Source organism: Boleophthalmus pectinirostris, unplaced genomic scaffold, assembly GCF_026225935.1.
Source record: "Boleophthalmus pectinirostris isolate CB_2022bp ecotype Guang Dong unplaced genomic scaffold, ASM2622593v1 HiC_scaffold_6, whole genome shotgun sequence".
Taxonomy (NCBI): domain Eukaryota; kingdom Metazoa; phylum Chordata; class Actinopteri; order Gobiiformes; family Gobiidae; genus Boleophthalmus; species Boleophthalmus pectinirostris.
The window spans coordinates 304,090-318,735 of NW_026571447.1; the positions used below are offsets into that span (position 1 = coordinate 304,090).

Here is a 14,646-nt window from a genome sequence, read left to right on the forward strand (position 1 = left end):
ATTGAACATGCAAATCTGTGCGTTCTCCTGTGGGCACACGCCAAAGCACATGAGCATGCACAAGGAGCGCAGTCTTGTGTATCACGTATTCACTTTGACCAATCAGAGCTAGAGTGGAGCCGGAAGTAATGATTAAAAAGCTGTTTTTAAGACAACTGAAGGACTTTGAGCTGAGAAAAAGTTTATGATCTAAAAGGTAAAAGGTTTTGTGATTACATGAGAAAAAGTTTTTCACTGAAGTGTGTGAGTGGCCACTACAGCAACTCAAGATAGCTCTGAGCAGTAATACCCTATAGGTTCTATTCACGTTACGTCACAAACCAGGAACACGTTTGGAAAGATGCGATTACAACTTGGTTTTTTTTTGGTTTGTGTTTATATTTGGTACATGTACAGAATACTGTATATGCTTTCTTTTTCTGTACTCTGATGTGTGAAAGTGACTTTATGTGTGTGAATAAAATTATTAGAGTTTTCTTGGCAGTGTGAGAGCAGTGTGTGTGATGTCAAACTTTGGAGGCTGATCTTACTGTGAATATATTTTTTTCAGTTTTATCCATAATTGTATTGTGTTAGTTCGACCTCTGCCATAGTGACAAAACATCTTAGCCTTTTGACCTGCAGTGCTGACACAAGGCCAAATGGACGATGCATTTTGAGGGCTATGACTATTTCTACCCCTCCTTGAACCATCACCTTATCGTGGTGGAGGAGTCTGAGTGTCTGAATGATCCCGGAAGCTATGTTGTCGGGGGCAAGGCAAAAAGGTCCTGGGGGACAGGTTAGATGAAGAACGGTTCAGAAGTCCCTTATGATGATGTCCACATGGAGGCCAGTTACATCGCCCGGATTGACGTTATTGGGGCCCCCCTGGAGCCAGGCCTGGGGTGGGTGCTCAACAGCAAGCGTCTGGTGACCGGGCCTTCCTCCAGGGGGCCCGGCCGGGCACGGCCCAAACGAGCAGCGTGGCACCGCCCTTCCATGGGCCCACCACCTGCAGGAGGATCCATATGGGCCTGGTGCAGAGAGATCTGGGTGGCAGTCGAAGGCGGGGGCCTTGCCGACAGGATCTCCTGACATGGAGACTAGTTCTGAGGACATGGAATGTCACCTCACTGGGGGTGAAGGACCCTGAGCTTGTGCGGGGGGTTGAGCGCTACCGACTAGATATAGTTGGCCTCACCTCGTGGTGTCCTGGTGGGGCTGCTCTGTGTGACCGTGTTCCTCGTGGTGTCCTGTGGGGGGTGCTCTGGGAGTCTGGGGTCCGGGGTCCTTTGCTAAGGGCTGTCCGGTCCCTGTGTGACCGGAGCAGGAGCTGTGTTCATTGCCGACAGTAAGTCAGACCTGTTTCCGGTGCATGTTGGACTCCACCAGGGCTGCCCTTTGTCACCGGTTCTGTTCATTGTATTTATGGACAGAATTTCTAGGCGCAGTCAGGGTTGTCCTGTTGGCTTCATCAGGCCAGGACCTGCAATGTGCACTGGAAGCAGCTGGGATGAAGATCACCTCCATGGTTCGCGACCAGAAAAAGGTGTCTTGTCCTCTCCAGATGGGTGGAGAGTCCTTACCTCAAGTGCAGGTGTTCATGTATCTTGGGGTCTTGTTCACGAGTGAGGGGAGGATGGAGCGTGAGATTGACAGGCAGATCGGTGCAGCATCTGCAGTGATGCAGTCGCTGTATCGGACCGTTGTGGTGAAGAGGGATCTGAGTCGAAAGACTAAGCTCTCAATTTAGTCTTCATTCCTACTCTCACCTATGGTTATGAGCTCTGGGTAGTGACCGAAAGGACGAGATCACGGATACAAGCGGCACAAATGAGTTTTTTTCGCAGGGTGGCTGGGCGCTCCCTTAGAGATAGGGTGAGGAGCTCAGTCACATGGGAGGCGCTCGGAGTAGAGCCGCTGCTCCTCCACATCGAGAGGAGCCAGTTGAGGTGGCTCGGGCATCTGTTCCGGATGCCTCCTGGGCGTCTCCCTCGGGAGGTTTTCGTGCATGTCCCACCAGGAGGAGGCCTCGGGGAAGACCCAGGACACGCTGGAGGGACTATGTCTCTCGGCTGGCCTGGGAACGACTCGGGGAAGAAGAAAGAAGGTGGAAGAAAATGGATGGATGGAGGGACTATTTCTATGACAAAGGAATTTAGTTTTGACACATGGGTAAAGTGTTTTGGGACAGATCTGAGCTTTTGCAGGTGATCCATGGTGTTGTGCTGAACCATCCAGGTTATTCTGACAAAAGCACTAAGTGAATGCAAAAGAACCAAAGCAACTGAGAAAGATCTCTGTAATTTTGAGGGCAGGACAAAACAGAAAATGACATTTTCACTCTCAAGAATTGACACAAATGGAATGTAACAAACAAAAAGATAAACTCAATATGAGAACCCTGCTTTGCAGTTTGGGTATTTCTTCACCTTGACATGGCACAGCTGTGAAATGAAAAAACATTTCAGGAGACTTCATGGTTTAGGTTTGCAGCACTGTCCACAAAGCAAAGATACTGGGAGGATTTGAGTATAAAATATTCAGAATATTTAGTTGAGTTTTTTTAACACTTTTAACTTTTTCTTTGCTAATAATAATAATAATAATGCATCAGTTAATTTTATGCTTTTTTGGACACTCAAAGACGCTTTACAGATCATTATTCATTCACTCCATATCTGATGAAGGTAAGCTACTATTGTAGCCACATCTGCCCTGGGGCAGATTGACAGAAGCGAGACTGTCAATCTGTGCCATCAGATCCGACCACCACCACCAACACTCATGCACTCATTGCTTTCATACTAGGCAATGTGGGTGTAGTGTCTTGCCCAAGGACACAGTGACAGTTTTTACAAACGGGGCCCCCCTGTGGCTCTTGATTTTTTCAGTGGTCTCCCATTCAAGTATTAACCAGGCTCAGCCCGGCTGAGCTTCTGAGATCTGACGGATCAGGCTTTGACAAGCCGGTATGGCCACAAACCTACACGATTCCATAAACTTAAAGAGGGAAAAAGTTAGAGAGAGAGAGAGAGACAGAGAGAGAGAGAGAGACAGAGAGAGAGACAGAGAGAGAGAGAGAGAGAGAGAGAGAGAGACAGAGAGAGAGAGAGAGAGAGAGAGAGAGAGAGAGAGAGAGGAGACAGAGAGAGAGAGAGAGAGACAGAGAGAGAGAGAGAGAGAGAGACAGAGAGAGAGAGAGAGAGAGAGAGAGACAGAGACAGAGAGAGAGAGACAGAGAGAGAGAGAGACAGAGAGAGAGAGAGAGAGACAGAGAGAGAGACAGAGAGAGACAGAGAGAGAGAGAGAGAGAGAGAGAGAGAGAGAGAGACAGAGAGAGAGAGAGAGAGAGAGAGACAGAGAGAGAGAGAGAGAGAGAGCAGAGAGAGAGAGAGAGAGAGAGAGAGAGAGAGAGAGAGAGAGAGAGAGAGAGAGACAGAGAGACAGAGAGAGAGAGAGAGACAGAGAGAGAGAGAGAGAGAGAGAGAGAGAGAGACGAGAGAGAGACAGAGAGAGAGAGAGAGAGAGACAGAGAGAGAGAGAGAGAGAGAGAGAGAGAGAGAGAGAGAGAGACAGAGAGACAGAGAGAGAGAGAGAGAGACAGAGAGACAGAGAGAGAGAGAGAGAGAGAGAGAGACAGAGAGAGACAGAGAGAGAGAGAGAGAGAGAGACAGAGAGACAGAGAGAGAGAGAGAGAGAGAGAGAGAGAGAGAGAGAGAGAGAGACAGAGAGACAGAGAGAGAGAGAGAGAGAGAGAGAGAGAGAGAGAGAGAGAGAGAGACAGAGAGACAGAGAGACAGAGAGACAGAGAGAGAGAGAGAGAACAAAGCTCCATCACGGGTATGCTCGGCTCCAGCTCCAGCTTGTTGCTGTAATTGGACGCAGTGCGCAGCAGAGGGCGCTGCCCTCATGTTCCACTCTCAGCAGACTAACACTGTCTGCTCTGGGTTCATACAGATTCATTATTTAGTAAGTCCTGTTTAAGACCTGGTTAAGTTTAGTCCTGGCTTAGTCCTGGTTTAGTCCTGGTTTAGTTCTGCTTTAGTTCTGGTTTACTTCTCTGAGTTTCCAGAGGAAATGCAGGCGTGTGCTGTGCAGCTTCATCAGCACATCTCACTCTGTTGTAAACTGTCCTGCAGAGTGAGACTGAACCCTCATCCCGCTCTCCTGCTCTCATCCTCTTCCTCTCTCTCCTCTCCTATCAATCCCTTTCCTCTCCCTGTCTCCTCCTTTTCCCCTCCCTGTCTCCACCGCTCCTCTCCTTTTCTGTCCTCACTCTCTCCTCGTCACCCTCTCTCTCATCTCACTCTCTTTTCCTCTCCCTTTTCCTCACCTCCTCCTATCCTTCTCTCCTGCTCTATTCCTTCGCTCTGGCACTAAGCCCCACCCATCCTTCCCTCTGGCTCACTGCAGAAGCAGGTGCATTTCCATTTCAGCTTCACTCTCTCTGCTTTCGAGATCTTCTACACTGAGTCCAGACCATTTCCACTGAGTCCAGACCATCTCCTCTCCTGATGTTCTGAAGCCCTAGAGCCTGCACATTTAGACTGAGACATGAACAGCACTTCTGAGCTGAGTCGCTGATCAGGTAAAGCCATAAATCAGAACTAAACCAGGACCAAACCAACCAGGACTAAACCAAGACTAAACCAGGACTAAACCAGGACTAAACCAGAACTAAAGCAGGACTAAACCAGGACTGAACCAGAACTAAACCAGGACTAAACCAAGACTAAACCGGGACTAAACCGGGACTAAACAAGACTAAACCTGGACTAAAGCAACCAGGACTAAACCAAGACTAAACCAGGACTAAACCAGGACTAAACCAGAACTAAAGCAGGACTAAAGCAGGACTAAACCAGGACTGAACCAGAACTAAACCAAGACTAAACCAAGACTAAACCAAGACTAAACCGGGACTAAACTGGGACTAAACAAGACTAAACCTGGACTAAACCAACCAGGACTAAACCAAGACTAAACCAGGACTAAACCAGAACTAAAGCAGGACTAAAGCAGGACTAAACCAGGACTGAACCAGAACTAAACCAAGACTAAACCAAGACTAAACTGGGACTAAACCGGGACTAAACCGGGACTAAACAAGACTAAACCTGGACTAAACCAAGACTAAACCAGGACTAAACCAAGACTAAACCAGAACTAAACCAGAACTAAACCAGGAATAAACCAGGACTAAACCAGCACTCAGCTAGGTTTATACCAAATAATAGATGTTTGCAGATGCTGTTCTATTTGTAGAGGCTCTGTGGTAAAAGTGACATTGAAGTAGCACAGGCAGCATGTGCAGGGGTGCAGGGGGTTGGGGGGGACTTTTTCTTTGTCAGTCTGTGGGCACTGTAAGCATTTTTGAGGTACAAGGCTCTACATTATACAAAATTGACTCTTGTAATTCTTTATTATTAGTCTGTGTTCCACATTGTGATGTCATAAAGGTGTAGTTTTCAAGTTTGCAGCTCCTTTTAAATGTAGCTCAGTAGAGATTGGCAATTCCAAGACTGAAATGACTGAAATTATTCTAGTGTGGGTATATGGAGTTCAAAAACACAGTGGAGCATTTCCTGCATTGCCATCACATGGAGGAACAGTGTGTTTTCTGTTTGAGAGAAGAGCTAAGGTAAATGTGCCCGGTTTGTGTGCTGAACATGTCTTCAATGATTATAATATAGATCAGAAAACAGTGTAATGTGGGCCCTTTGACATTAAATAGCAAATAAATGTCAATTGTTGTCATTGTTTCATATGAAAATAAGTAATAAGTGTGTCTAATTAGGTATAAAATGGGTTCTAGAGTTTGTGGGTGAATGACATAAATGTTACTGTAATATTGTGTAAAGATCAGATTTGTGTTGAAGTGTAAGGGGAGGGGCTATTCTCAGGTTGCAGCTCGGGGGCTATTTTTAGCCGGAGCACAGCCGTGTGTCGTTTGTGATAAAAGAATAGATGTGCTCCTCTGACGCACAGGGCTGCAGCCACAACACTAGAGTACAATTAAAACTACAGTACTAAAGTAAAAGTATGATCCTAACAAGTACAATTAGTATCAGGTAGTCTTGGTAATGTCACAATATTAAAATTTCAAACTTGGAACAGACGCGATACTCAATTCCATTACCACGATGATAATTTAAAAAACACTTTTTATTTAGCCAATTAAATGTGATTTTCAACATTAAACCACAGAACTTTCTTTTCTATTCCCATGTGTCCTTTTATGTGTGTAATCCTCAGTGGTCCAGTAGACCAAACATGTTGGTCCATGTGTGTATACTAGTCTACATGCTCTTCTACTTGTTCTGATACAGCTCTACATCATTCTAAAGACTTTCAGGAAAATACTTTTTTAGTATTGAGTATCTATTTAGTATGGATTAATATATGACTTTTAACAGCCTTATCAGGTCAAAATAAAAGTGCTGCTTTTAAAACATATGTGGTTTTAAGTGAATATAACATTTTCAAAACAATAAAAGGCAACACGAAGATAAAAATGTATAATGTCTTACCACTCAGAAGTAAAAAAAAAAAATAAAAAAAATAAAACTTTTTAAAATGGGAACTTTGAACACAATCTCATTATTAAAATCAGCCAGGTGTGGAGCATTCTAGGCAAACCAATGACATGTCCATGGTGTCAGGCCAGAAAAGTTATGAAATGTACCTTTAAATAATGCAAACATTCAAAAATAAATGATGATTTTATATGATCATTTTAAGTAAGGCAGCTTACATCTGTTAGCAATTCATATCCACCTCCTCTTCCTCATTATTGGCTCTCATCATTAACACACACAGAGAAGTCAGAGCTGCTAATATGCTAACTCTCCGCTAATGCTCTGTCCTTAGTCGCCATGACAACAGGAGATGTACACTCTATTACTGGTATGCAACAAAGTAATTTATCAATGAGAGGTCAGGAAGGCTTTGGTTTGCAATGTTCTGTTTGATTATAAGAAGACAGTCAAGTGGACAAATGGACAAGTGGACAGGGTGACAGGGAGCCAGGGGGACAGGTGGACACTAATAAAATAAAGCTGTGGATTTTATTAGAAGAGCACAAATAAAAATGGGTCAGATTGTGGAGGGGTTTGTACTGTGTGTCAGAGATTGAGAGTATGTTTTACATTGTGACTTCTTTAAAAGCTGCTTTTATAAACTATATTACTCAGAAATTGAATAATTTTTATTAGTTTCTTCATCTAGCCCAAGAATTCAAAGTTTATTTGATCTAAAAACTCTGCTGGCAGCAACATAGAACTGGCCATGGCTGAAGAAATCTGTTGTGCAGAAGAGCCCCACACGCTGGTTTTCTGCTGATATCTGTGTCATTTTTGTTATTCTCTGGAACATAAAGTTTTTGTTACCTGTAGACTTACTCACAGTGGGAAGAGAAACCATAAAACCATAACTTACTCAAGTAACAGTACTGTTATACTGTGCTGTACGGGGGTAGACGGGGTGATGAAGAGGAGAGGGGCTGGAGGACAATTGGACAGAAAGACAGGACAGACAGGACTGAAGAGTCCATAGGTCTTATCTGATGAAGGTCAGGGCAGAGGACACAGATAGTGCAAGGACTGTCATGCCTTGCCTCTTCCTGTCTGTGGATTGACCTGTCGTCATGGAAACACTTTTAGCATCACTGTTGTTTTCAGTGAGCGCCTTATCTCAGTGTCAGGGCCACAAAAGAGGACCTACACACGTGGACAAGAGGACAGGGAGACAGGAGACAAGTGGACAGGGACAAGACCCGCATAAGGGGAAGAGCAGCAAATATAGTGGACAGTTTGAGAAGTAGATGACAGGGTAAAAGAAGGACACAGAAACAAGTGACTGACTGGACTTTGGTTGGGCCTAAGAGTAGAGACTCTACCTGTACTGGGGGAAGGGGACCTTGCTCCTAATGTCAACTTCACTGTAACTCTGTCCTCGCTGTGTCTGCACCTGTCTGTTACAGATGTCAGGTGACCTCCTGGTCCTTCCTCCGGTGACCACACCCACTGGGAGAACACCTGTGAACAGCTCGGTGGGGGCGGTGCCTGAGCATGGGTGGGCGGTGCCTGAGTTCACAGTGGCGGCGCAGTGTCGCGTGGTGGCCACACTGGTGCTGTGTGTGTTTGCCGCCCTCAGTAACACGTGTGTGCTGGTGAGCGTGTGGCGCACGCGTGGTCTGGCCTCTCACCTGCGTCCCCTGCTGCTCAGCCTGGCCGGGGCTCACCTAATGGGGGCGCTATTGGTCATGCCCATGGACGCGGCGTGGAACATCACAGTGCAGTGGAGAGGGGGCGCTGTTCTGTGCAAACTCCTGTGTTTTCTGAAGCTGCTGTGCATGCACGCGTCTGCACATGTGGTCATCGTCATTAGCCTGGACCGGCAGCACGCTATTCTGCGCCCTCTGCACGCGCTCAGTGCACACCAACGCAATCGTCGCATGCTCGCTGCCGCCTGGGTGCTCAGTGTGCTGCTAGCCACACCACAGGTAACTAATAATAATAATAATAATAATAATAATAATAATAATAATGCATATGTTTTCTGGACACTCATAGACACTTTACAGAGCATTATTCATTCACTCCTCTCTCAGTGGTGATAAACTATTACTATAGTCAAAACTGCCCTGGGGCAGTCTGACAGAAACACAGCTGCCAAACTGCACCATCTGACCACCACCATCACTCACACATACACACACACACACACACACACCACTTTCAGACTAGACGATGAAAGTGAAGTGTCTTGCCTAAGGACCCCCCCCCCCCCCCCCCACAGGAGGTCTTGTGTTTGTTTTGGACAGAACATGCCTTCAGATTGCAGTTACTGTGATTTGAGGCGCAGTGAAAAGCCATGAACACGTCACTGTCATATGAGATATGCATCAGGATGAATAAAACATGTGAATGTGAGCAGGACTGGAGGAGGCACAGAAGGACGCAGGAGAGAAAGCACAGAGAGGACAGCGCATGAAAAGGTGTAGCTCCAGCACTTTGTTTCCATAGCAACACAGCTCCAGAGCACACAGTCTTTAGGTGTATTTGATCTGAGGAGGGGCTTCTCTGTTACTGTAGATGACTTTATGATCTCAGGTGGAGGGCAGGGCTCTGTGTGCCTTTATGGGAAAAGTCCAATCAGAAAATCCACTGCTGATGAGATCAGTACTTACCATGTTAAAGATGTAGGATGTACACAATTGCCTGGAATGTTCCACAATATAATGTTAAACTCATCAAGTAGATGATGCCATCAGACTATGTTACAGGTCAGGTCTGTCGACAGGCGAGCCCACTCAGAATCTCTGTGGAACATTTTTGAGAAGTAGTAACAGAGACAGTAACACAAAGGACCAAATATTTGCATTGTGACAGTTAAAGGTCATTTTACCCATTTTTCTGATCTACTGTAGGTTCCAATGTAGTTTCCTCATCACAAACAAGCCTGGAGTTGTTTTAGGTTCTTTCACACGTTTAACACACAAACCCTGAAGATTTAGGCTGGTTTCTTCTCTCAAACACAAAACATTCATCACTCATCGCCACTGTGTTTTTAAACTCCACACACCTTTACTAGAATCATTTGGATGATTTCAGCCCTGGAACTGCCAATCTTTACTGAACTAAAGGTAAAAGGAAACTACTGCTTTATAAGTGAGCTTTGTTCACCTGCCATCTACCTATTTGAAGATGGTTTGCATGTTATGACGTGTGAACCCATCAACTTGGTACTGCGTCATGTATGAATCACCCAGACCGTGTTAGTGCTTCCTCTAATGGCCCCTGGAAATGTGGTGCAGTCCCCAGTGACAGGAGCGGGTCCTGGGTCCAGCCTCGCCGCATTCCTCCTGGGGCCCCGTGGAGCATTAGCATTAGCATTAGCGCAGTGCACAGCGGGCAGACATTCCTCTCTGATTAAACACTCACCTGCAGCACTGGGACAGACCCTCTTGGAGCTCTGAGACTTTCAAACGCCCTCTGGTGGTCATGACAGGAATCTGACAGGACTCACCAAAAAAAACACTGCATCAAAAAAGAGGCTGGTGTGAAAAACTATTTTAAGATGCACCGTGGGTTTTCTGCTCTAATCTCCACCTCTCCTCCCCTCCTCTCTCATCTTCTCTCTTCCTCTCCACCCCTCTCCTCCCCCCGTCCTCCTCTCTCCTCTACCCTCCTCCTCTTTCCTCTTTCCTCCCGTTATCTCCTGTTCTCCCCTCCTCCTCTTCGCTCCACTCCCCTCTCCTCCGCTGTCCCCCTGTAGTTGTTTCTCTTCAGGCTGAGTAAAGCGGTGGATGTGGACTTTACGCAGTGTGCCACTCACGGCAGCTTTTCACACCGCTGGCAAGAGACACTCTACAACATGTTCCACTTCAGCACGCTCTACGTCTGCCCCCTGGTGGTCATGGTGTGGTGCTACAGCTGCATCCTTCTGCACATCCAGCGCCAGGCCACAGTCCACAAAGGTACAGCAAATTTAAATTTTTTTATTTGAATAACAGCTCAGTTGTTATTCAGGCGCTAGTTGTTTTGGCTGCAATCGACAGTCGCAATGTTTTTTGTAGTAGTTTTTCACTGTAAAATGCAAGGATCTGTAGCTTGCACTCAGACCAATGGCACGTGCTGGCACTGTGTGCTGCATGCTCAACGCTTCCAGCCTTGCTGCACCAAATGTGCTAAATTAACATGACTTGAGAATGATGCATGATCAAAAGAATCAAAAGACCAAGAAATTATAAGTAAATAAATATTTGGTGAAAGAAAATTATATTTATGTACATGTGGTAGAATTATGTTGACAAGTACAATGCTCATACTAAATCCAATTTGTATATTTGTCATTTTGTCCACATTTGGTCACTTTAAGTAATAATAAAAAAGAAAATTACAAAAATAGAATACACAAAATAGAAAGAAAAAGATTCAGGTCCTATATGCACTATTTTCTGATCTTTGTTCTCATGTAGTTCTCATGTTCACAAACAGATCTGGAGTTATGATTTGTTTTATTAACACAGTGTGTTTAAACTCCACACACCTTCACTAAAATCATTTGGATAATTTCAGACCTGGAAATGCCAATCTCTACTGAACTAAAGTTAATAGAAGCTGTTAATTTAAAAACTACCACTACATGACATCACAAGGTGGAAAGGGGCGTGTTGAGCTTTGGAGATGAATGAATGAATGCCTTTATTGTCAATATCTTCAGATGTAGTAGATACAGAGGAATCAAAATGGGACCTGTCACCCTATCCGTACATTACAAACACACAATACAATATGACATAGGAAGACTAGACATGGACCAGACCTGAAGACAGGGAGCTGAGGAAGAAACACTGCAGCATAACTTAAGGATAGGGGGAGGAGGAAAACAAGATGATAGCCCCCAGACTGTGCTCCTTTCAGGGCATAATATGGGACCAGTGCACAAAAAACAACTCAGAGTAAAAACATTACATCTAAACTTGACACCAGGGAGGAGAGGGGCGTGGAGTTATCTATATGGCAGCAGCCATCCGGACGCCAAGGCCACAGTCCCATCCAAGTTCCAGTCAATGACCCCAAACCTTTCCGTGATGTTTTCCAAAATGTGGTGTAACTAATAAGTTAGTAATAAATAAGCTCATAGTCACAGTTTGAGAGCTCACAGCTTTACCTCCAATTTCAGTATGGGCAGCCAAGTGGACTGTAGAACATCCACCTCGGTAATCTGAACTTTTCGAAAAATCAGGGCAATGCCTAATTCATTTAGCAGAAGTCCTGTAATCATAGTACAGAATAGGTAAATGTCTTCGATGTCCTCCACGGAAAGAGATGCCAGACACACAACATGCCACTTATCCCAACCGTCCTTTGTCTGTTCTTCCGTCTGTTAGGTTCGCCCGAGCCTGAGATGTAGACAGACTAATAATAAAGGATTACTCAAACGTGTGAATGAAACAAAACACAAATCCAGGTCAGTTTTTGATGTGGCAACAACACTGTAACATGACTTAAAGCTCACAGTAGTACATTTTGGATAATATAGTGTAGTCCAGCTACATAATATATTTTGATACAATGTTGCTGTTAAATGATATGGTATTTATCAAGTATAAACACTGATAAGTCATTAAATTTGTATAGTAAATATGACACTGATGTAGCATCATCATGTGTGGGCAGGAAATGGGTGGTGCTGATATTTGGGGGTTCAGCATTAAAAGTAAGTCAGACATGCCTACCCATGGTCGTGAGTGTGGCCTGGCTGCGCTCAGGTGTTGTAACCCTGCATGCCTCACATGTATTGAACCAGTGGATAAATTAAATGTTGCAAAGCTGAACAGTTTGTGTGGATTATTTGAGAGTGCAACAATAGGACCTTTAAAAAATGACAGCCTGTCCCAACATATTTTCAAAAAGTGGACGTGTTCACAAACATCACATGATTAAAGTCCAGTGCCACATGAGTGTGAGGGACAGACACAGTTCACACATTGTCCTCTTTGTTGCAGCTGGAGAGTGGAGCTTGCGTCGCTCAGGCACAGACATGATCCCTAAAGCGAGAATGAAGACAGTGAAGATGAGCGTGGTAATCGTGTTGTCTTTTGTCCTCTGCTGGACCCCATACTACCTGTTGGGCGTGTGGTACTGGTTCCAGCCCGGTGTCCTGGACTACACCCCGGAATACGTCCACCACAGCCTCTTTGTCTTTGGGAACCTCAACTCCTGCCTGGACCCGCTCATCTACGGTTTCTACTCCCCGTCCTTCAGGGCTGGACTGAGGCAGTGCTGCAGGGGCCGGCACCGTGCCGCCGGCCCCAGGAGCCTGAATCAGAGCCCAGTGAACACCAAAGAGGTCCAGAGGGAGGAGCAGGAGATGGACAGTATGAGCCCAGAGCAGGGGACTTTGGAGTGAAGGACAACATGAGGGAGTTTTCTTCTACCTGCTGTGATGTACTAGTTCAACACTAGCAGACTAGCACAAATTTATCTTGCCTTAAAGCTGGGGTACCTGAGTATGGCAGTTTGTTGTTTTACTGGCATTGCCATGTGTTCAGTCGACTTGATTTTAAAAGCTCTGTATTGTACTTGATTTCAAACCCTGAGTCTGGAACATAGCCCCTGTCTGACTGACTGTCTGAATAGTCCAGAGTTAGGAAGGAGTTTGGAAAAGGAGCCTGCATGCTTTCTGTCAGAGCATCTTTAGTTTAAGGAACATTGGGAGCTTCCAACCAGCTGTAAGTAGCTATGAGACATCCCACAATCCACTGCTCATGTTTTCTGAAGGTTTCCAAATATGGCCAATTGCTGCAGAGTTTGTAATGGGAAGCTACAGGTGATGGTTCATGTTTACAGATCAGTTTGTGGGGTTTATTGCAGACATTTCTTATTCAACAGAAGCATCATATGTAAACACTGGTGTCATTTATGTACAGTGTTAGGCTGAAATGCCATTAAAACTAGAGCAGAGGAGGAGAATGAGGAGCACTGATTGTAGTCTGTTTTGTGGATGTTGAAGTTTTTTTGTTTTGTTTTGTTTTGTTTTTTATGAAACAGCGGTAGGGTCACATGATGTCTCTGTTGTTCCTGCTGCTGATTAGGATGGTCATTCTCCAAACGTAGCTGAATCTGCCTAGGACTCTTGTGATTGACACGTGACATAGCTCCAATTTGCCAGAAGCTCCTGCTCATGTTCTACAGGGCAGTCATCTCCAGTGTCCCTTTTAGTGCTGTGGTCTGCTTGGGAGGAAGCCTCAAGAAGCCTCAAGAATAAGCTGGCGAGGAGGGCTTGATCTGTAGTGAGTGCAGAGCATGATTCACTCTCATCTGTGGCTGAAAAGAAAGCCCTAAACAAGCTCCTGTCCATCCTCCAGACCCTGCCTCTCTTCACCCCTCACTCTCTTTTGTCCTCCAGCTTTTGCCCCTCCTCCAGTCTTACTCTCCCCTTTAGTCCTCCAGAGATGGATATAGGCAGACTTCAGAGTTAGTTCCACTTTAGGGCAGCCTGCAGACTCTGGGTTTGTGATCATTCAAATGCTTCACTGGTGTTGGATGCAGACTGCGCTTATGTCGTCACAGAGTGCTGTTTTTAACATATTCTATGAGGGAAACATGCATTTGTACTTTTGGTTCTAACAAAGCAGTTGGTTTCCCCAGCTTTAATACAGCATCACCAATCACACTTTATTTGGAAACCATGTGAAAAAAAAAAAAAAAAAATATATATATATATATATATATATTATATATATTATATATATATATATATATATATATATATATATATATATATTCTCCTTTAATATGATTTCCAACCTGTTCTGACTGTGGAATCTGTGGATGTCTAGAATGCTCTCCCTTTAACGATATGAAATATACTTAAATGTATTTGTACAATGTGGTATTGTACACTGAGCATGAGATTATTATTGACATGAGACTTAACTGTGTTCCCATTGAAGCTATGCATAATGTGCACATGAATGTATTCTGTAATTCCAATAATCTCCAGATTGTGTCCACTCTAAAGAAATGTACGGTCACATCTGCACAGTCTGTGGCTGTCACAGTTTTAATGATCCAACTGAATAAATCCACTGTGAAATGTACAGCATCACACATTTTTTATTTTTTTTTTTTTATAAATTTTTTTATTTTT

General features: G+C 44.7%; 1 protein-coding gene across 2 annotated transcripts; it reads left to right on the plus strand.

Moving 5' to 3' along the window:
• Positions 1-7,966: 7,966 nt before the first annotated feature.
• Positions 7,967-14,191, plus strand: LOC110169971 (gonadotropin-releasing hormone II receptor-like). 2 transcript variants are annotated; one of them, XM_020935577.2, is made up of 4 exons: positions 7,967-8,488; positions 10,264-10,465; positions 11,788-11,793; positions 12,500-14,191. In XM_020935577.2, exons 1-4 carry the CDS (start codon positions 7,967-7,969, stop codon positions 12,901-12,903), a joined length of 1,134 nt encoding a protein of 377 aa, XP_020791236.1. In that variant the 3' UTR covers positions 12,904-14,191. The 2 variants fall into 2 exon arrangements, with proteins under 2 accessions (XP_020791236.1, XP_055020122.1); XM_055164147.1 differs by lacking the exon at positions 11,788-11,793 and having other exon boundaries at positions 8,249-8,488.
• The last annotated feature ends 455 nt before the right edge of the window (positions 14,192-14,646 follow it).

Coding starts and splice junctions, on each gene's coding strand:
- LOC110169971 (XM_020935577.2), top strand. CDS start 7,967: ATGTCAGGTGACCTCCTGGTCCTTCCTCCGGTGACCACACCCACTGGG. Junction 8,489..10,263: donor TGCTGCTAGCCACACCACAG/GTAACTAATAAT, acceptor GTCCCCCTGTAG/TTGTTTCTCTTCAGGCTGAG.